The sequence below is a fragment of the Cucumis sativus genome, chromosome 7 (assembly GCF_000004075.3).
Source record: "Cucumis sativus cultivar 9930 chromosome 7, Cucumber_9930_V3, whole genome shotgun sequence".
In the NCBI taxonomy this organism is placed as follows: Eukaryota; Viridiplantae; Streptophyta; class Magnoliopsida; order Cucurbitales; family Cucurbitaceae; genus Cucumis; species Cucumis sativus.
The window spans coordinates 17654178-17678299 of NC_026661.2; the positions used below are offsets into that span (position 1 = coordinate 17654178).

At 30.0% G+C, this 24122-nt stretch overlaps 2 protein-coding genes across 3 annotated transcripts; one reads left to right on the plus strand and one right to left on the minus strand.

Annotated features, from left to right (window-relative positions):
• Positions 1 to 253: 253 nt before the first annotated feature.
• LOC101204632 (fatty-acid-binding protein 1) lies at positions 254 to 3356 on the plus strand. Its single transcript, XM_004146934.3, has 4 exons — positions 254 to 685; positions 2297 to 2543; positions 2660 to 2751; positions 2947 to 3356. The coding sequence occupies exons 1-4, from the start codon at positions 307 to 309 to the stop codon at positions 3084 to 3086; spliced, it is 858 nt and encodes a 285-aa protein (XP_004146982.1). The 5' UTR covers positions 254 to 306; the 3' UTR covers positions 3087 to 3356.
• A 1336-nt stretch (positions 3357 to 4692) lies between these two features.
• Positions 4693 to 10298, minus strand: LOC101210206 (protein TIME FOR COFFEE). 2 transcript variants are annotated; one of them, XM_011661000.2, is made up of 12 exons: positions 9982 to 10298; positions 9533 to 9904; positions 9237 to 9373; positions 8835 to 9144; positions 8467 to 8716; positions 8336 to 8387; positions 8168 to 8248; positions 7854 to 8070; positions 7672 to 7741; positions 7487 to 7553; positions 7026 to 7403; positions 4693 to 6936 (listed from the first exon to the last, which is right to left on the minus strand). In XM_011661000.2, the coding sequence occupies exons 1-12, from the start codon at positions 10085 to 10087 to the stop codon at positions 5176 to 5178; spliced, it is 3801 nt and encodes a 1266-aa protein (XP_011659302.1). In that variant the 5' UTR covers positions 10088 to 10298; the 3' UTR covers positions 4693 to 5175. The 2 variants fall into 2 exon arrangements, with proteins under 2 accessions (XP_011659302.1, XP_004147004.1); XM_004146956.3 differs by having other exon boundaries at positions 9237 to 9409.
• Between the last annotated feature and the right edge of the window lie 13824 nt (positions 10299 to 24122).

The window sequence follows — 24122 nt, forward strand, 5'->3', positions numbered from 1 at the left end:
AACAAGAAAGAGTGAGGGGTGGGTTATGAAATAAGTTAATAGATATCTTAGATTATGTAACATTCAATGATGTGTTAAATTATGAAAGAGAGTTGTTTGATAAAGTAGTATGAAAAATTATAGACCTTTAGTAAGATTTAATAATTAGAAGAGAATAGAAAATAAATAAATATATCATGAGGACCTAAGTAATAAGAATTGTTTGTGTATATATAAATAAAAGAGTATATAAATACTAAATAAAAGAATTAACTTTTGCTATTTTGTTTCAACTAAAAAAGACACTTTTCCGCCAAAAGGAAAAAAATGGTATCTCTCCGCTTCCCATTCTCGTTTCCTCAGCCACCAAAGCCCCCCCGTCGTACCTTTCTCCGTCCCTCTTACGCTGCCGCTGTCGCTGCCGGCGGCGCTGCTGCGGCAGTCGGATTTGTCGCTGCAGCTAGGAACTCGACCAACCCACAAACCCCATTTCTTGAATGCGCATTGAATTTGCTCTTCTCAAGTCATTCATCTCCCTTGTGGGCTTCTCTCTCTCTGGCGGAAAATTCGGCCGCCTCTTCAGTTGTTGATTCCAAGACTGGATTTTCATTTCCCTCTGTCATTGGAGATTCTCAGCAGCTTCTTGGAATTGGGTTGCGAAGAAAAGCCATTTTGGGACTGAAGAACATCAACGTTTATGCATTTGGTATGTTATCGCACATTTCTACTTTTGAGGAGCTTTTGTGATTTGATTTTGGATGTTGAATTTGTGCTGATTTAGCAGATGGGCATTTGTGATCTTCACTGAATTAAGAAGTTTTTATTGTTACTTTCGAAAATAGCATTTATTCGTGACTGTCTAGGGCTTTGGGAGACTGTTTTTGGAAAGAATTTCCTTCTCTTATCCGTTTTTAACAGTGACACTGGATGGCCCAGATATACTTTTGTGTTCTTTTCCAGCTGAAATCATGATTTGAATTTGAAAGGTTTGTATTGTGTAACTTCTTCAGTATTTCTCAAAACAAATCAAACAAAGTGAAGGGAACAAAAGAAAAAAAATCTTTCAAAGTAGATAGGAAAGCAACATAAGATAGATAACTGGTACAAGACAGTGACTCAAATATGCTTTCACTGATTTTTTGTTTTGGAAAAAAATGCAAGATTATTTTGAAAACCATTTCTAAAAGCAAACCACAGGATTCACCTATATGGAACATAGGCTGCATAGCTCAACCACCGAGGTCGGGTTCGAATTTTCCATCCTGTATATTACTATTGAACTAAAAACGAAGAAGGAGAAGAAGAAGCTAACCACAAGAATCGCCATTATTAGATAATAGACCATAAATTTCATGCTCAGTTTTTGGTTTGTGCTTATTGAAACTGAAGCTTATAAACACTACTTCCACCTATTGATTTTTTTGTTCATTATCTACCTTTTAGGAGTGTTTTTAAAAAATCAAGCTAAGTTTGAAAACTTTAAAAGTACTTTTTGTTTCTGAAATTTAGTTGAGGATTCTAGTGTTCAATTCAAAAAGATGAAAACCATAGAAAGAAGCTGTAAAAAAACAAATATAATTTTTCAAAAACTATAAATAGAAAGCCAAATGATATTCAACCAGGCCTTTATTATTTCTCCTATTTAATTTTGAAAAAGGGAAGTGACTGTAATAGAATTTACTAAATGGATAACTGAAGCTACTGTAGTATTTATATCTCTTGAAAAAGTGGGTGTACCTTAGTTCATATAAGCTGAAGTTCATGGCTAATGTGGTCGTTCCATTTCAATCAGATCATCCTTTTTATGATTAAGATAGTAAGCTTGGGCTTGACTGTCTCCAACCCTGTGGGGAGTCATTTTGGCTTCAATAGAAGTCAGAAATGATCTGAGTTTACAACCTTATTTGAACACGATCTTTTCTATAGGTTGTACAACTGTCTTTGAGTTCTAAAGAAATGAACCGAGCTTAGACTTCAAATTTGTGCCAACCTTTCCTTTAACATCCTATTGTTCTAGCTTTGCATTAAGTTTCTTTGTTGAACTGTAATCTATAGAGTTCACAGATTTTACAACATTTGGGAGAACGATGGAATGAACTTCCAATTGAGCAGAAGATGGTGGAAAGGTGAGTGGTTGAGATTTGCCAAGATTCACGATCTACAATATTTGTTATGAGAGAAACTTTTCTGATGCGAACCAATCTGTATGAAATTTCTTAAATCCATTATGTCACTGTGCATATGCTTTTCCGTTTTTGGGTTATTGACATTTTTTCGTCCTAAGCTATCTGTTATTCAAATGAGTGACTGCGTGTAGGTGTTTATGCTGACAATGATGACATAAAGGAATCACTGAGTGAGAAGTATGGGAAACTCACTGTAACTGAACTACAAGAAAAGGACTTTGACAAAGATGTCATGGAATGTGACATATGCATGACTGTTAGACTTCAAATTGTCTATGGAAAACTGAGCATCCGATCGGTTCGAAGTGCATTTGAAGAGTCTGTTGGAAACCGACTCCAGAAGTTTGGGGGTTCAGACAACAAAGAATTGCTTGACAAGTAAGTCATTCTATGAGTTGTGTGGTTTTTGTTTTATCTCGGCCATCACCATGTCATTATAACGCTGTCTCTATCATCCCCTACTCTTGTATCCTTATAGCTTTGTTTCTTTGCAGATTCACTTCCCAATTCAAAGACGAGTACAAAATACCTCGAGGATCGGTGATCGATCTCTCAAAAGAACGAGGGCATGTCCTCCGTACAATCAGTGAGATTTCGATCCTTATTAGTTAGTGCAGCAATGTAGGATTGCATCTTATGAAGAACCATTACTCATGCATTTGCTTGGTGTGTTGGATTTTTGTTTTTGAAAAACATCTCACATCTGAATGCATCTGCCAACCAACTAACAAACATTTTACTTTTTAATCTGAATACGGAATGTAATTAAATTCATATGCAGTTGATGGAAAGGAAGTGGGAAGCATCCAGAGCCAACTGTTGTGTAGAGCCATTTTAGATCTCTATATTGGTGAAGATCCATTTGATAAACAAGCCAAAGAAGACGTCAGACAAGCGTTAACTTCTATTCTTCAGAAGTAATAGCCAAAAAACAAAGGGAGAGAAAAATGAGGAGATTGGTGCTTCCTTCTTGTTTTGATATTGCTGATGTTTAAAATGGAGATTTTTTTTGGTCAATTTGCATTGTGCCCTCTTTTAACCTTAATTTCATTCTCTTCTTTTTCTTTTTAGAGAATCGAAATTCTAACTTAGTAATTAATATTGTACAAGTTTTATTGTTTTTTGACACTTTGATTTGAAGTTTGTTTCTATCTTACGTGGGGCATTCTAATTACTTGTAGTTGTACCTTACACGTGCAAATATGTTTTTATTTAATACTCAAGCCACATTATTCAAACTTTGGCTAAAAAACCATTAAAATTAGATCTCAATTTTGACTTTGTATTTCATAAAAATATTGAAATCTAATTAGTTTGTCAATTTACTTGTTCACGAGATTTAATTAAATTTTAACACTAATTTCTATAATAGAAATTAAATCGTTACAAATAATAGAAATTAAATCGTTACAAATTTAGGATACGGCTAAAACTTTAAGAAAATTACAAAAATTACATTAGATAACAAAATCATTTACAAAAGAACTAGCCATTATCGACTTTTAAATTAGTGAAGTAGGTCTTACTATCATATACTTTTTTGTTATTTTTGTCGGCACTTCAAATTGTTATATAGGTAAATTTCATGGACTAAATTATTGGAAGATTGAACGAAACGGACTAAATTGAATTAAATTGCTACTTTCATTAAAGGAGGATAAAGACAATGATAAAAAAAAACATGATTATCCAACTTTTCTTCTTTTTCCCTTTTTTCAAATTTGTTTTAGTGAAGTTTCAAAATATATAATTAAGTTGTCAAACCTTCCAAAATTCATTTTAGTCTCTGTCTTTAGATTACTTTTAGCCCATTAATATCACAGCTTTGAATGTGTATTGGTAGGTTGATATGAGTGAATAATGAAGCAACATAGGGTAAAGAAAAACAACTGATAAATGAAGATTAGATAAGTTCAAGAGCCAAAAAATGAAACAAATTTGGTAATTTAGTGAAGAAAGTAATAATGTTTTAAAGATTTAGAAACCAAAATAGAAAGAGAAAAAAAAAAACTTAATCTTTATTGGAATAAAGTTAGAATTAAAACCTATAGTACTAGAAAATGAGATTGATTGCTATTACTTTTCTCATCTAAAAAAGCCATAAAGTGCACATAATTAAAACAAAACAGATGGTTGTTAAATCACCTTCCACATTTATTGACATTTATTAGTTGTTATTTTGCCATCAAATAATTAGATCACCCATCTGATTATCATTTTATAAAAATGATTTAAAAAATCACTTTTCCAGCAGAAAAATGATTTTTTTTTTCAACTCTACAATCTGCTTTTCTTCCAGTTCCATGTGCTTTCCCCAATAATTCCAACTTTTCTCAGTGCATCAAACTGTATATTATTTATAATTTTCACCACTGAAAATGACGTAAAATTAAGAATCAAAGTGCAAAAGTTTGACACTCCTTTTCAACAATCTTACCTATCTCCAAGATTCTTCTTGTTTCTTCCCTTTTTTTCCTCCTCTCCTTCCAGATATATTTTATATCTTCTTTCCCTGTTCCATACCATAAAATTCAAAATGAAATAATTAAATTACCTAATCAAATAATGAATACACTTTCTTTTTTTTTCCAAGTATAATATCATATTCACATGTCTGTCTAGGAATAAACAATATATAACCAAAAAATTTCCCCTACTAATATGCAATGACTTACAATATACATTATAGCCTAACCCAACCAGATTTTACTGCCACTAGAGTTAAAAACTTGGAAGTTCTTGTGATTTTTCGACAAAAAAGAATCCATGCCCCATTCATCGCTATGCTCCTCGACATGCTTCTGGTGAATGATCATGTATTGAAATGTTATTTTTGGTGGTTGTAAACTTCTTGGGCCTTCGATCCCCCAGAAGGTGTCGCTTTGTTTAATCCATTCTTGATTGTTCTTTCATCACAAGGAGGCCATGGAACATCTAATGGGGAGGAGAAGCTGGAACTAATTGAGCTCGATGTTAGTGTTTTCTATAACTGCTGGAACAAAAAGGAGGTCTAGTATTTAAGTTCTGATAGTTGACTGGGGCATGTGTTTAAGATCGAAGGCACGTTTCTACCGCACACTGGAGACGATTTCTGGCCAGCTCCGGTTGATGAGCTTTCATCCTGTTTCTGTTGCGTGGGAGTAACTGAGGGATTGGTCTTACTGGTGGTGTTCCTTAATTTTCCACTGCTAGATGGAGAGTGACCGCTAGTTGGAATGTGTTGCATTGGTGTATAAGCTGGCTTGAAATCTCCTCCCCCAAATGATATCTGGGTTTGACCTTGAGGAGTACTACTTCCTTTTTGCTGAATGGAACTCTTGTGGACTGGTGTACTAGAGGATGAAAGATGGAGAGATGTCATAGGGACGACAGAGGCTGTCATTCTTCCCGAGTTCTTCTGCGCAGGAGACTGAATAGAATTGTCACATTGTATCAAAGGCTGTGAGAAACCAGGAGGAGGATTACAAGGAAACTTGGTTGTAGCTGATGAAGGCAAGGTATTATTAGTTGGTACTTTAGTACGTGGAGCCATCCGAGGCCCCATGGCTGCTTGTTGCTGTTGCAATATGTGCTGCTGCTGTGGAAGCTGGAGCAGTGGTTGCTGCTGTTGGTTACCTGAAGAACTACCGGCGGGACGGTTTGTTGTAGCAGCAGATTTGTTGGAGGGTGAGGGCCAGTTTACAGGGACAGAAGATGTCATGAAGTTAAGAGTCCTTGAAGGATTACCAAAAACTAGGGTCTGCCCTGAAGTTGCAGTGGAAGGCTTCGTAGAAGAATTTCCAGTGTTCCTATCACTGGCACCAGATAGAACAACTCCGTTTCTCCCTTCTGACGTTTGATGATTCTTCTGCTTTGTAGCTTGGGGCACAGGCGCTACCTGAAACCCTGTCCGCTGTATATCAGGAAGATTCTGATAGACGGTTGTGTTTTGCGATATTGGAGTGAAGTTGAGGTTAGATGGGGTGCCATTTCCATTATATGAAGCAAAGGACATTGTGAGTCCCTGAGAGGGAACTAAGGCAACTGTGTTCTTCAAATTTTGGGTATGAGACTGTTTCTTCTCACCATAATTTCCACTATTGCCATTATTCAATGTTGTAGATGGCATCAATGTGAAACCCAATGCCTGAACAGGCAAAATGTAGTTTTGTCCATAAGCATTTTTCTGAACTGGAGCTGCCCTCTTGTCGGAAAGGGATGTAGTGTCCTCTCCACTGGTTTCATTCTCATGCTTGCGAGAATGATTAGACAGTGGCAAATGCTGTTCTGTCGACTGCTTTAATTGCATACCATTTGACGGCAGCACATTGTTCCCTGGTACATGCACACTCCATTGCTGCGGCTGAGTTTGTGGTTGTTTATGGGAGCCACTAGGTTGGTGATGAGATTGAGTTTGTGCTGGCTGAATTTGGGATGGATGGAACAACTGAGATGGATAGAAAGATCCATTGAAAAGAGGCAAGGGTTGTGCATTGTTTGTTCTATATGTTGCGCTCGTTCCTGCTGGAGTAGAAAAGGTGAATGGATAACCATTGTTCTGAAGTTTTGCCAAGTATGGAGCTTCTACTGAAACCACATTGGGATGACTGTAGCTCATGTTAGTAGATACTGCAGGAAATGCTGGAAAGCTCACAAGTGTTCCAGCTTCTGGATTACTAAACAGAGATGTTGATTGGTTATTGGAAGATTTGGCGGACCCAGATTGATTTGCAGTAGCTTGTGCAATCGGAGCTTGATGCTGACCGATGGGGAATATGAATCCAGAACTAGGCTGCAGGAGAAAGAAAAGGGAGAAAAAATAAGTCATTTCTTGTTATATACTGACCCATCAATGCAGAAAATTTGTCAAGAAGATCGTACCATTGAGTTACCCAAAGGCACTCCCTGTTTCTGATGAAATACAAGCTGCTTGCTTTTAGCAATATCAGCAAAGTTGGCAGCCTCAGAACTTTTATCATTTACCACATTACCAGGCAAGTCGCCTTCACCTTGCTCTCTCTGTTGCACAGAATTAAGGTTCATATCCAAATGATTTCCACTCAGTTGGTTACTCAAAAGCATGCCTTCTTTAGAGGAGATGTTTTTGAGTTTGGCCTCTACAAGAGATGCCGAAGCATCACCTGCTGGGTGGAAATAGTTCGTCTTCGTAAATTGCTGGTGTAAGTAAATGTTTCGAGCAATGTCGTAATGGGTCAAGCATCTCTTCGGTCGAGGGTGTGAGAGAATAAAATTTAGATTCTGCAAGATATTGAACATACCATGGAAAATTCAGTGATGAATCCATAGATGGACTTCATGTTCAGAAAAATCCTGAAAAGTACCTGTAGTTTGGTGGATGATTTGTCAATACTATCCACAGGTAGCACTGTCCGGAAGGGTGGCAGGTACCTGTATTATAAGGAGAGTAAACGAACACGTTTCACTTTGGTCTGAATAGGAAAATTCATACAACAAAATACATTTGACTCAGTCATTGGCTAAAGGTTCTAAAGAAATGGTTTCTAACCCGACAGAAGGAATTTCGGTAGTTGGCCAGCCACCCAGGATAATGGGCAAGCGCACTGAAGTGGATGGTTCTGGGGAAAAAACAATTATCATAATTCATAACAGTTTAAAAAGACAGTTTGGCATATAATCGTAATATAATCAACATAATGAACAGAGGTTTCAAGGTGAAATGATGGGTACCATTTTTTTCAACTGTGCTGGCGGCTCCTTTAGGTTGCTGTTTCTGACTCTGTTCTTTCATTGTGATGTTATTGCTATCTAATTGTGGTTTCTCCAAATCCAGTTTAAAGAATTCAAACTTTGTCCCACTTGTCACCATCTTATCTTCATTGATCACCTTTTCTTTTTCCTTAAATCCTTCTACTTCATTTTCAACCTTATTCGAAGTCTCTTTCCCCTACACCAGATTAATGAAAAAAATATATACATCTATTAATCAAAAGCTCGAAAACAGAAAACCAGGTATAGGGCTAAAAATGCAAAAATCTTGTTACCATTTCTATTCCCAGACTCAAAGGCTTAGTATCCAATACCATATCAGCCAACCCATCCCTTTCTGGAGATGTTGGAGGAGCCTGTTCAAACAAAATCATTTTTTAGAATCTTCACACTGAGAAAAATAGAGGAAATCAAAATTGAAAAGCAAAACTGAAGACCCTGACCATTAAGTCAAATTTGAATTTCTCTTCTTTCTGGGTCACAGCCTCCGGAATCCTAAGAACGCACACAACATTATATTCAAATTAATTGTTTCAGGAACTACTGAAGGAAATGAAGATCTTATGTCGCTTACGAATTATTTGGTGGGGAATCTTCGGGATCAACATCCCCTTTTAAGCATGAAGTTATATCTTCTTGTGCCAGACCGGTCTTCTTGCTCCCCTTATTTTCATCTCCACCAGTGAAAATTTCCTTTGCTGGTTTACTTTCCTCGGACGCTCCTTCCAACTTTGAAGGGTAAATTGCAATCTCTGCAGGTTTTTCAGATTCTCCTTTCCCTGCAAAATCCAATGTCGAACTGTCCACTTTTTGCTTCTCCCCAGCTAAAATGAAAAACAGAGTGAAAATAAACATTGTCAGTACAGGATAATCGGAATAGAGAAGGGTATTGAATTTCCAATTGGGAATATTTGCTTTAGCTCAAGGATTTAGAATACCCACCAACATTAAGTGACAAATCAGAGATAACATCATTCTTTTGAAGCGAAACTGATTTATTGAAGGCAGTTTGTGCAGAGTTTGCCATTGTAGATGTAACTGAAGACTTGGAACCGTCACGAAGAACACTGGAATTCTCTGTTTCTTGCTTCGATGATTGCTTCGTAATAACTTCTTGCTTTTTGGAACAGTGTGGTTGTTTCTTTAGTCCGAAAAGAACCTCAGCGATCTCAATCTCAATATCCCCTTCCTTAGCAGACGCAGAAGAAACATTTGACGTCTTCATTGATCGAGTCTTCGGTCCAGTTGGTTTCTGAAAATTCATGGGAAAAAGGAAAATCAAGTCACACCAATATTTCAACAAAATATATGTATTGAACAATGATTACAAGGGAGGGAACTAACCATCTTCTTCTTAGCCGAAATAATCGATGTTGAAGGCGAAACAACCTCGGCAGACGACCTTGCCGGTGAATCAGTCTGGTTCCGATGGCTGTGGTCGTCTGCAATATCTTCTCCGGCTCCACCAACACCACTATTTCCTGAAACCGTGCAATCATGTGATCTTTTGACAGAAGCTGTACAAAAAGAATTAAAAACAAACTTTACCATCATGAACGGAGCATGATTCCATAAACCACAAACATAAGAAACCAATCGTTCTACTTCCTTTTTTCTTTTTCCTTCGCTTTACACTATACCTGAGCGAGCCTTTCTCGGAACCGGAACACCAATCATCGCGTCATCAGCAACCTTCCATTGTTGCTTCACAACTCTCGGTGGAAGAGAGGTTCTCTTCTGATTCTGATGCTGATTCGAAACCGAAGACGCCGTAGTAGTAGAAGAAAGAATCCGAGAAACTCCTCCACCACCGTCTTCAACCTCATCAATATCTCCATCAGCAACAATATCTTCAGCACTAGTATCTCCTCCTTCTTCTTCCTCCATCTCTTCTTCTCTATTTCCTCCTTCCCTCCTCCGCTTGCTACGACTCACAAACTCTCGATCTCGATCCCTCTTCCCTCCTCTATCCCTTAACCGCACAGTCTCCTGCAACTCCACCTGACCTTCCTCTGCAACAAACAACAACCGTCAATAAAGAATCCAACACAACAAAAGTCAAAAGAACCAACGAAATCGAAGTTCTAACCAGGTAAATCTCTGAAAGCCGTAGCTCTACTACGTCGCCTTGACGATCCATTTGCAGCCACTATACTGGACGAACTCCTCGCTTCTCTGTTCTTCTCCATGATCATGCGTCTCAATCATGAAATCAAACTCTCCCACCGGAAATGAATCGAGATTCCTCTTCACGTCTTGCAGAGTCTTACAATCTAATCAAACCGAACCTCGCCGGAAACCACCATAAACTCCGGCGAACTCCCGATGACGAAATGCCCAGCAAAATCCTCTCTCTAGCTTCCTTCCTTGTGTTTATTTTTGTGTGCTTTTATGTGCTTTTAATCTAATCACTTTCTTCTATTCTTTTTTTATTTTTTTATTTTTAAAATTTTGTTTGGGAGAATTTGACACTTTCACGCAAAACCTGCTTTGGAAGGGGGAGAAAATAGACGGCTGAGATTGCAGCAAGAGGGCTGCCTGACTGAGTAAAATCATTGGAATGGAAAATAAATCGGACGGTTGTGATTGGCCGGCGCCAGCAAGGCAGAAAAGAAAGAGGGTCGTTTTTCGATGGAATATTGCCACTTTGCACACATAAGCCACGTGTAACTTTTTTTATTTTAATCTATTTTTTTACTTATCCGAATCGATAAATATATCTTTTTTTAATATTTTTCCACTTAACTTGCCACGCGCCTCAATAAAGCGTGACGGATAATCTCTCCTCAATTCCCGATTCTCCAATTCGGTCAGAAGACGCTTCTACCGTTGCTGACGTGGATGTAAAATGACGACACCATTTTTTTTCTTTATTGTTATTATATTCATACGCTACAAATTTAACTTTTCATCATTCTATTTATTTGATTTAGCTGTGCACTAAATGTGTTTTTTTAACAAACGTGACCAGTCTAATAAATATATTAAATTAATCTTACCACTAGTAACCATTGATAATTTTGTGTTTAATTTTTGTCATGTTGATATTAATATTATTAACAATGGAACTCATTATAATTAGATTAATCGTTTAATCATAATTAAAGAATACTGATACTTTTATTTTTTATTATATTTGAAATATTTAAGTCTTCTTAATATTTGAGAGGTTTATGAAAATAAGTATTAAAGTTCAGAAAGTTTCAAAACTTAAATACAAATTTAATTCAAAAAACGATACATATAAAAAATGAATGAATGAGTATTCCATTCTTATATTTAATTATTAATTAATAAAGACAAACGTATGCTCTCCTTTATACTTTATATTTAATGGTGTCACTAATAATTAAAAGTTTTTTTTTAGGAAAGATAATTAAACAATTATTAGTGGCTAATCACATTGGAATACATATGAATTTGGAGATTATTTTTTGGTGCCACATGGAACACCTATCTATATTTAAATTATTATTATATTTGTATATATATACACTTTATTAATATATAGTTTCATTTTTTATATTCCAGTAGTTTAAAAGTTATGACAGTGAATTTGTTTGATAAACAAATATTTAAATTTTCTTTTAATAATGTTTTCTTTTCGAAGTTTTAAAGTTTCATCTTGAAACTTTATGTTGTAAACTATGTTGATCTTAATAATAAAAAGAAAAACACTCAAATTTCTAGTTGATTTTTTAATAGATAAAGCTTTCTATGAGATTGAACAGGCTACATAAATTTGAAAATTAATAATTTAATTTCATTGTGGATTTCAATTTTGGTTTAATTCTATTTATATTTTGAAGGTATTAAATTGAAAATGTTTTTTATTTAAGGAATATTATTATAACTTTTGTATACTATTATAACTTTTATTTTTTTTCGTAAATTAACCTATTATCATTTTAAAAGTTGATAATTAAATTTTTATTGCATAAATAGTTGTTAAATTAAGAAAGTATATTTTTGTACTGGTGAAAGGACAAATTAGTGCATATTCCTCCTTTGTAAAACATATTCTTTCATATTTGAGTATACAAAGCTTCAAAAATCTCATATATTGTCCATAGAATGAGACAAATCTATATAAACACATTTTATTTGTTGCTTATTTAATAGGACGTTAAAAAACAACATACCCAACAAAGTACAAATCTAGTCCAATCCAATCTAGGTTTGAGTTAGGTTTTATTAAAAAATTTATGTTATTTTTTAGTTTATAAGAATCATCTATAGCCGCTCAAATATATATAACCTATTTTCTTTAATGCTCTTACCCGATGTAACCCTCATCCTCTCTCAATCTCCTTATTGAAAATTGCTTGCAAGGTCTCCCTCTCATTGTCAAAATCTTTCTCACTTTATATTAGAATTGATGGTTGTGGATTACAATTGATGGGTTGTACTAATCCATTCCTATAATTAATAAACATCTCTCTCAACTGAATAGAGATATCATTCATTCAACAAGACTTTTATTTATAGTTTACACGATGAAATTTCGAGTTGGTTTTAAAAAATACGTTAACGACATGATTATTGCATTTTTAATGATAATTGATACTCGAGTGATAAAAAAAAATCATACCATTATTTAGGTAAATTATAATATTTGAGGCAAGAAAAATCAAATCAAAATCCAAATGGTTATTAAACCTTAAATTAAAAGTGTACGTATTAAATGTAAATCAATTTGGTCTCTATAATCTTGCCTATAATAGAAATTAGAAAAAAAAATGACAAAATGAAGTTAACAAAATATCTATGATGACAAAATGGGATTTTTGTCCTTGAGGTTTTTTGGCATAAAGGTAAATATTTTACTTTTTTTAAAATTATTATTCTTTTTTTAGAAAAGCACATTTTTAATAAGTCTATAAAATTCATGAAGTAAAAGGACATCTTCAACTTTTAAATATTTTCTAATTTTATTTTTTACGCATCCAAAATTTAACTTAATTTATGTATTAATTTTAGATAAACTTGGTAACTTCCTTAGCGTGTTTAGTAAATGTATGAGTTTGTGGTAAAAATAAAAAAATAAAAGAAATTAAAAAATTGAGTAACATGTTAAACTCCAAAAAGAGAATATAAATACGTAATAAATATAAAAATGGAATGGTGTAAAATTTGTAAATTCGAGATTGACTAAAAATTAACTATGTTGACAAGTATTGGTAGTTCATAGAATATATACATAAAACAAACCAATCACTAAAAATATTCCAACCCTTTAGTCTACTACAAATAATTAATTATCTTTTGAAATAAAATAAATATAATCAGATTTCCATGAAAATGATATTTATTATTATTATATATTTTACATTGGTGACGTGAAATTCAACAGTGGAAGAAAAGAAATATCTGCAACAGGTGTTAGCCGGTAGCAGTACGATCAAAGTCCAAAACTTTTTCACAAAGCCACTCAGAGACAATCAAGCGGGCCCAGATGACCGGTCCACCGGGTCAATTCCCCATTCTCAAAATCTACACAGGGGACCACCGGTTAACTACTAAACCAACGGAGGATATCACTTAAATCAACAAAAAGGAGTTTATAAACCGTAAGATTAGAATCCGACGTGGCATGCTTATAAAAACGAAGGAAAATAAAAAAGGTCTCTGAACTGGCAGCCACAACCACCTGCCTCCTCAGTGAATCAAATTAAAAATTGTGGGTCCCGGTTGGTCGCCTACCCAGCCGTCTACTCTCTATCCTCACGCGCCCTTCGTATTAAAAAAGCTGACGGGGATGGGAGCCCTGGAACTCGATAACCATAGCCTGTGGGTGTGAACATTTTACGGCCATGGACTTTCGTTGACTTTTTATAAGTCAATCTTTATTCACGGTTGGGATTAAATATGACGTGTCTTTGAATTGGAATTTATTGCCACCTGGAAGTAGCGACGTGAACTGTGGCGTCAATCACGACGTGTCGCTTTGACAGCATGGAAGCTGGTTGAGTGATGGCGTGTGTGCAGAAAGAAATATTTTCTTTTTATTATTTACTTTTGCTATTGACACCCACCACTTTTCTTTTTATTATTATTATTATTGATATTTCAACATTCATTTAATTCAACCGCTCCTTTTCTTTTGTCTTATTACAATTCTTAAAATTTGGCCAATCAGGAACTCCCACGTCACCATTCCAAAGCATCATTTCTTTTTGTGTAATTCCTTAACATTTTAATTGTGGAATTTTATATTCTCCATTCAAAGAACTTCACTCATATACTCATGTCCCTATATTTCTCATTTTGATTTTATTTGCTTTTCCAAGAATCCATTACATTTCCACATTTATATTTTCATTCTTTTATATTCCTTCGTGGAATTTCTTGGTTTTGTTTGTTCTTATCCGTATACATGCACTTTTAAACAAATATCAACCTATATATCTAATTTTTCATAATTATATTGATTCAAATCATAAATAAATAATTGTATCAATTTAACTCATAAAATTTGAGTTTATATGATGAATTACTACATTTTGTTATGTTTAATAGATATTGTGTGAGGTCTCTAATTTAATCATTTAAACTTATAAATTATTACAAACAAACCATATTGGATTAGGATTCATTTTATATATTTTAGAGACGGAAAGAAAGAAAAAACACAACAGCAGGTTTTCTTTTTATTTACCAACTTTACCCATTATACAAATATTTCTATATAAAAAAAAAAAGTGAAACTCGTGATAGTAGAAACAATTAAGAGGAAGCATTCATAGTTAATAATCAAATTTAGTTTTTAAAATTTGAATTTAATGTTGGATAGTATAATAAATAAATCACTTAGAAGACAAATAGTTGTAGTCATTAATAAATAACAGTCAAATAAAAAACAATTCAATGTAGTCAAAACCAATTTTAATTCTCACAATATAAAGTATGTTTAAGCCTAGACTAATTATTAAAACATTTATTATTGATCCAAACTATTACAACTTCACATTTTCATTTGTTCTCCAATATAGTTTTTAAAAGTGAGGTAAATTTTTTTATTTAGTATCTAAAAAATACAAAAAAATTGACCAAAGTTTTTTAGTGTAAATATTTATTTTTCTCATATTTGAACAAACTCCAAAAAAAAAAAACATTTGATAAATTTGCAGTTTTTTTAAAAAATCATCTAATTAATTTTTAAATGTTTAAAATTCAATCATCTATTAAGCATATTGAAAAATGTATTGTTTTTTCTTTTAGAGATGGGAGGTATTTTTTTCTTGAAAAAATTGTATATTAATATGATGTCTATGATAAGTTTTATATTAATCTAATGAATATAGATAAACAATAACTATTGCAGCTATTTAAATAGTAATTAGATGAATATTTAAATTGTATAGTATTTATATATTATAAGCTATACTATATTAAATACAATACTCGTAACTTACGTTATCGTATCATCTTCTTCACTTATTTAATTCTCACTATATATATACACACACACATACACATAATAAGAATAAAAAAGTGATTGAATTTAATAAAAATCAACTATTTTCATTCTTTATTTTTATTTAAATCAATAAATAAAGTGATGGTAAAAGATAATAAATAATTGGGTAGAGATTTTCGAATGGGTCAAAAATGATTACCTAAAAATAAAAATAATTCTCTCTCTCTCTCTCTCTCTCTCTCTTTCTTTTAATAATTAAGGAACTTGTTTGTTAGCCTCAAAATATGCCTCGGAGAAAACAAAGTCATGGTTACACAAAAAATAATAAAAAACTATTTTTTAGAATATTAAAGTCTCATGGTTCAAAAGAAGAAAAAAAGAAAGAGGAATATTAAAGTCTGAATAAGTTAATAAAATAAAAGGAATGAATAAAAACTAAAAAGAAAGATTAGCTTTGACAATTTGTTTAGTATTTAAAATAATATTATCTTTTTCCTTTGTCTTTTGGGCAATAAAAAAGGATGACCAAAGAGACATTATTTTATTGATAATATTAAAAAATGGTTATTTTATTCAATAATTAATATTATAAGTACAAACATTATCTTTTCTCTTACCATGTTTCCTCTCACTAAAAAAATAATACAATATATTTTTTTCAATTAAAAAATGAAAAGAAAACAACATCCCATTAGGGTTTTATTATTATTGGTAATTTTTAATATGAATTAAACAAGACAGTAGGCAAAAGAATCCATCCTCTCTCCCACTTGCCCAATTTTCAAACATACTTTTATTATTCTAATATTTTTACATACATTTATTTTCTCTTCAACAATTATATGACTAAATTTAATTATCAACCTTTACAATTGTAGTTTGTCCACAAAAATAAATGTTGCTTTGGAATAGATATTTTAATTTCATTGTTTTTTAAATAAATAAACGATGTTTCAAGATGAGGATAACTTAATTGGCAATAAATATGTGTTAATGAATAAATCTTCCACACAAATTGTACTAATATAATAGATAAAGAAACGACATGCATGCTAATTAAATCAAGTCCACAACATCCCCCATCAATCAAGACCAAAAGCCAATACAATTGTTAAACCAAGTTTGCATAGTCCTCGCCAACCCACCATATTAGCAACGCCATTCAGGCACATCATTTTCTAGGTCAAAATCTACCAATCCTATATATTTTTGTAGAGCGTTGGCAACACTAACATCATTTCAATTCAAACGATGAATACTTCTAAAAAGTTAGATTAAATGACGATTAGCCACGATTCACCAACAAACACAACCAAAAGCTCGTCTAGATGAAAACCACTCACGCTTGACTAGAGTGACAACCTTACTTTAATGACGTTGTATACATTTGATAATATATTTTGGTATTCAAATGAATCTTTATAATCTTATATCAACATGTGTTTATTTGTATTCATATACTTTGTCAATATTTGTAAATCACTTTTAATAAAGCTATATATATATGTGATATTTTTAAAATAGATTTCACTCGCTATGTAGTTGAAGAATTGAACCTTATATATAGAAGTTAACGATACAAAATCTTTCAATTGAACTAAATTCGTATTGAGTTGAAATTTAATAAAATGAAATAAAACAATTCGAACACTTGGACAATAAAATAACATAAATATCAATTAATTGTATACGTAGATAATGAAAAGGGATTTGAACAAATATTATAATATAATTATCCTTAATTAAATTTAGTAAAGGAGTTTAGGCGCATCTTGATCAGATTTTTAGTATTTAAATAATAGATTTCAACTCAACTAAACGTGATTATTTACAAATGCCATTACTTTTTATCTTCTTCCTTTCTTTTTCCTTTTGCTTTTTAAATAATGTAATCATTTCAATTATTTTATTTTGACCTAAGTTTGGTTTGGTATATTATTTTAATACATATATAGGACTGGAAGGGAGTTTAAATATTTTTATATATTAGTGGATGGAGACAAATTCACCATTATCATATAATATTATTCATAAGAGCAAAAAAATATTAAAATAATTGAAACTATATTAATAGCTTATTTTATTCTTATGTTATATTGTATTATATAAATTGGACCTTAGGTTTGTATTTTTGGCAAGTTGTCTTGTTTGTTACCACACATATCCATGGAGTATTATCATAATAAAAGTTCCAGTTTTATTTTATTTAAATTAAACTTTTATCCCTATTCATTTTAGATTTATAGTTAACTTCCATGTTTTAATTTGATATCTAGGTTTAAAAATTTTAAGTTTTTAACTCTAAAATTTCTTTAAATAATCACTTTAATTTTGATGGTTGACGTTTATTTATCAATTTAATATAGATATAACCTTAAAGTTTAGAATTATCACAATTATTTTGACGATCACGAACAAACAATCTAACTTTTCAATTTCAATCTGTAAGTAGCTCATAAGCATCAATAGAAAGAATTCTATTTTAGTTTTGGTGTGAAAAAATAATATAAGAAAGTATAGATGTGAAAATATAGGATGAAATTGAAACAAAAATATAAATTGGGATTTCAAAAAATTAAAACTAAACTAAAGCAACTACCATATTAAAAGTATAATATTTTAAAACATAAAAATTAAATAAAAACTATACTCAAAATAATAACTTTTTTTATAAATAAAACAAATGCGTGTTATATAATAATAAAGAAATATTTACAAAATATAGGGAAAAAATTAAAATAAGACCGCAAACAGTTTAATTGATTTTATTATTTTTGTAAATGTCTATAAATTATTTCTCGTTTTATTTAATTTTAACATTTTTTTCCTTACAACACGTGTAAATATTTTAAAGAAAAATTATTGTAAATAGTGAAATTGATAAAAATATTTATCAAATATAAAAAAAAATTTATTATAGAAGTCTAATGGTAAAATATAAAATTTTGATATATTTTATAAATATTTTAGTTTCATTTTATTGTATATAATATTGTTCACGATGATGGATTAAAATAAAATTTTAAAAAAATTAAGAAAAACACAAATACTTTATTATTCATATGATAATTAAGTAAACAAATAAATCTTAACATGTCAATCTTTTTCAATATTTTATAAATTCCAAGAACAATAAATTTTTTAATTTAAAAAATAGAATTAGCCAAAGTTGTGTAAAAGAATAAATTATTGAGTACTATTCAATTTATTAATAATATTTTGGTATGCAATGACTTGGGATATGGGCTCTATTACATATTCAAATGGGGCAACATATTTTATTGCTATTATTTTACACTATATTCTCACTATATTAATATTCAAATAAAAAAGATTATATAATATGGTGCAACAAAAAAAAAAAAATAGTGGTGGGGCAAGTAGCCATAAACAATTCCACTTAAAAAAGTTAAATAATATACATACATACATATATGATATATATATATATATATGATTATTCAAATTGTGATCTTTAGCCTCCCTTTATTATATCATTGTTATATGAAAGACCATATTATTATTTAATAGTACTCTATTAAAATATTGATTATTCAATAATTAAAAAAAGAATTCAGTTACCATTAGATATATATCTTGTAATCTTCATTTTATATTGCAATAATGGCCCATGATTGCTTTCTATGTATTTCTATATATATATAATTGTTCTAAACTAATCACATTGTTTTTTTTTTCTAATGTAGTTTTTGGCTTAGAATATTTACTTATAAGTAATTTAAAAGTATGTTTTAATTATAGATTTTTGAAGTTAAAAGTTAAAATTTGAATCTAAAATTTTATTCTTACATTCTAATTAGCCAATTAAACAATCATTTTTAATAGGTTAAACGTCATTTTTTTATTATTATAGATTGATTTTTTTTTGTTAATTTGTTTAAACAACATTTATTTAGTCAAACTTTTAGTTTAGTCAATGTAATTTTAAATTTATGACAATTTAATTTTTATACTTTAAAATTTGTACTATATGGTGAGAATTAGGTGTCAAACTTTATTATATGTAATTGATTTTTGTATTTTATAAATAAATTTGATTTTCAATTAGTACTTAAAATTTTTACAATATTTTACACAGTAGGGACTAAATAAATCCATTGTCAACTAAGTTCTAAGCCAGTAAATGGATATCTAAAACTATTGTAATAACCACATTTTTGTTATAGTAAATATTGTTCTATACCTTCAAATTAGTTTATAGTAAACAATGTTTTAAAACCTTTTATTTGGTGCGATTTTTACTATTTTATATTTATTACATTTTATGTATAAACTATTATAATACTCAACTATCATACATTAGATATGAAATAATCAACTCACAGACTTTTAATTGAAGATTAATTTGTTTTTTAAAAGTATAAATAAGAGGGAGATAATTTGAACAAAGACCTCTTAATTTTGATTTTTAGGTTGCTTTTGTTAATGGATAGAAAATTTATAGCGTAAGTTGTTGTTGTGTTAGACTATACATATTGAATAAATATTTAAATAAAGTTATGCAAAACAATCTAAAACATATTCTAATTAAACCAAACTTAATCTAGGATGCGATGCAATATTTTAGTTTCAAATAACCATTTGATGCTTTTTCTTATCAATTTCTTTCTAAAAAGATTTCACAACTTTATTTATCGAGAAAAAAAAGTTCATAGAACATTATTACGAAACATTATCATTCAATACATGAATAATTCGATCGTCACTAATATACAACATTATAGTTTTTATTGAAAATGATGATGATCGAATTTCACTAATGTATTTTTTAAATACGGTAAAAGCTTTTAAAATTTATATAGAATTAATTTAATTTAGGTCTAATTTAGTAGGTGAATAATTAAATTTGTTAGTTTACCGTTTTAATGGATACAAGTTTGAATATATATATATATATATTATAATTGGACCCCATAAATATATTGTATGAGTGAGAGAGATCCAATTAATTTAATTTAATCTAATAAAAGGGCTTTTAACTTTTAAGGATTTAATTAATTCAAAATAGCTTTAATTAGAATTGAAGCAACTCACCACTTTTTTGTCATCACTATATAAAACTATATATCATCATTTGATTAATGGAAGCTTCCTAGAAACTCCATTCCACAATTTCAAATTTTATATATATTCTTTCAATTGTATTTTCACTATCAATATTTTATCTTCTAATATATATATATATAAACGTACTATTGATAGCACAATTATGTTAATTTTTTAAAAAATAAATAGGTTTGATTTTGTTATTGAAATTTATTTATGATACACACAATGAATTTTAAAATTTTATTATATTTTTAATTATTTTAGTTTTTCCACGCAATTAATAATAAAAAGGGTCAAAATAGGAAGAAAAAAAACATAAAAATACAAAGGATTAGATGAATTTAGAATTTTTATTTATGTATCTTTCTTTCTCTAGAATGATGGCTTTTCTAAGCATCAATTCCCTTTTTTCCATGTTGGGAAAAATATCAAAGAGAAAAACACCACTTTTGTTTATTATTATTATTATCATGATGATATTGATTTTAAATAATATAATTCTTTTGGATCTATATATATATATATATATAAATAAATAAAATTTTAACCATTGATTGGTAATGGAATCATAATTTAACCTTGTTTGGAATAATGAATAGCATAAAAGAAGTGGAGGAAATATTAGCCAATGAAACCCAAACATTTTGAGAAAAAAGAAAAGGTTATGTGTTTCCCCCATTTGCATTATTTATATTCCCTCTAAAGTAGGAAAAATCCATGCAATATCTTCTTAATCATTCTATTTTCAACTTTACCTTTATATTTTTTTATATCTGTATATATGGAATTATTGTTAAAAAGTTGTCAATTTTATATTTTAAAAAAAGAAAAAAAAAGAAAAGAAAAATCTTAGATTTTGGAAAATAAACAAGAAGGTGAGGGTATTGATTAATGTATCTAAATTTAGTGCCTTATAAATATAAGAACATCTCATCTTGGCAAAGTCCTATTTGTTACTTACCATTTTACCATTGAAATTACCAATTTTGACCAATTTTGATAAAAGAAAAAATAACTTTAAAATACTAAATTATACAAAATGCATGTATGGACTAAAATGATGTCATAACCGAGTAATTGCAATTTATTTTAATAAAGCTTATCCTCTAACCTACTTGAATTAATTAACCAAAGCAAGTTCAGATTAGTTGTTAATTAAAATTAAAGGAAAGGTAACATTTTAATTACAAGGAGGGAAAATTGTTACACCATTTTTCTCTGAGTTAATTATCAAGAAAATGAAGAAATAATTAAGAATAACAAACAATCAATTATAAAGTATTGTCTACAATTTTTTTAAAAAAAATTAAAGAGCATGATTTGGGAGTTTATTATTTATTATATATTTTTTTAAGGATAAAAATAAATGAGAGAAAAGTCTCTCCTCTATTGTTATAGGAGGGTGATTGATTTAACTCAAATCTAGCTATAATTAGTTTCGAGCAAGAAAATTTTTAAATTTGACCTTACCATCAAAAAATCAATTTGTTGACCAAAAATATTAATAAATTCAAAATAATAATAATAACAATATGTTTTTAGTGATGATTTTAGAACAAGAAGGAAAATGAGTCAATGGTAACTAACCAAATTAAATCAAGGTTAGTTCTTATAAATTTTGGTTGATTTAATTTTAAACCTCCAACAATTAACAAACATAATCAAATTCTTGAAGTCTTGAAAAGAAAGCCATGTCATTTTTTATCGTTGAGTTAAGCTTACTTTGACAAATTGATTTTTTCATCATTGTCACTCAATAAATAAATAAATAAGAGAATATTTTGACACTATAAATATACTATATATATATATTATTAACTTTGAGGTTAGTTTGAGATATATTCAAGTTGATTGCAATTGTATGTTTTTGTGAATTTATAAATGATACCAATAAAAAGATATATAAAAAAGAACATTTATTATATCTTAATTGTCGAGAATGTATCGGTTGTCTAAAACTAATAATTACGCCTTGTTTGGTAACAATTTTTTGGTTTTTTTAAAAAAATTAAATATATTTTATATTTATGTCTTACAATAATTTGTATACTTTTTAAATAAAATTGTAAAATTATTAGCCAAATTCAAAACCAAACTTTTTAGAAAACTATTTTTCTTTTTTTTAAAAAAAAATCAAATGTTAGTTTGCTTTTTTGAACGAGATCACAAGTAGAGAAAGTTGGATGTGAGAATATTGTTTAAAAGCTTAATAAAAAAAGTTACTAAATGGAACCTATATATGGTTTAAATTCTAATTTTGTTAGTAATCTTATCACAATGTAATTAATACGATCTTAAGATACACTAAAGATTCGATCTCACATCTCCACCACGGCACTACTTAAAATATTTGTACTTTCATTTTTAAAACGTTAATTTAATACTATATCTTTTGTACTTCTAAAATTTTTATTCTAATTAACGTAACCATTTTGATTCGCATATTTTTCACTAAAAAAACGTATAAGATATTTTGAAAAGCACGAATTAATTAATATGTACAGGAGATAAATGCTAATGTTAAAGGTTAAGAATGGATTTTGATTAGTATCTATCTACTTATTTACAAACTACGTGACAAATTTTGTTACAAATTTGAAAGTTAAATGTAGATTTTATATTTTTGAACAAAAGAAAGAAAATCAAAGTGCTAAAGGAGGCCCACTTTTGATAGGCCCAACATCCTATGGAAGGTAAGCCCATCATGGTCCATTCAATCACCATCAAGGCTACCTAACAAATAGGGCAACTAAAGAAACTCTTTATTTTACACTTTTCAAAATTTTCATCATTTTATATTATTTCTTTGGCTAAACATATCATTTTCTTCTTTATTTTTTCTCTATCTCAATGACCTTACCACTCCATTCCCAAAGTCTTAATTTCATTATCAATACAAAAAAAACAAAAACAAAAACTTTAGGGTTGCATTATATGATTCATGACATTACATACACTTTATTACTAAGCTAAAACCATACATCTTTACTTCCATAAATAAAACCATCTCAATTCAGATTATGCTATTTTGTTCTTCTTTTTTTGTCTTTTTAAAATTACTTTCACCCTCAAATAGCCACTCATTGCCTACTTCTACTTATATGTGAACATTTGTTTGTACTAATAAAATGAACTAATGTCTAAAAGAAAAATGTACTTCACCTTCATATAATAACAACGCTATGTTTATGATTTGGGTCATAGGCATGTGAATTCGTACATTTTATCTGTTCGGAGCAATCCCTCTTGAGATAAGCCTAAAAATAAAAAGTGGAGTTAGATTGGAATTAAAGCTATAAACAAAAAAAAAATAAAAAAAAATTGTGGAGTTTGTCTATTAAATTTATGATTTACATACATATAAAAAAATTGTTTTGAAGTACTTAACCTATTATCACCACCATTATTATGGGTTAAACGTTTGACTAACAAATGGATGAAGTAAATACATTAAGTAACAATTTGACATAATATTGAAATAGATACCATAAGAGAGTTGGGGTTGGTCAATCAAGTAAAATAATGGTGGGTGGCCCAACATTTTTATCCTCTACCCTAAATTAGCATTTGATTTTTTTTTTATTTTTATATATATATAAAGTATGTTATAATATAAATAATTGTATGCTTCTAAAATTATGAAAAGGTCGATTGTGAAATTAAATTGATTAATATCTTTTAAAAAGGAAGTGATTAAATTGAGAAGGTTAGATTTATGTCTATTGTTTGGTTTTTAGAGT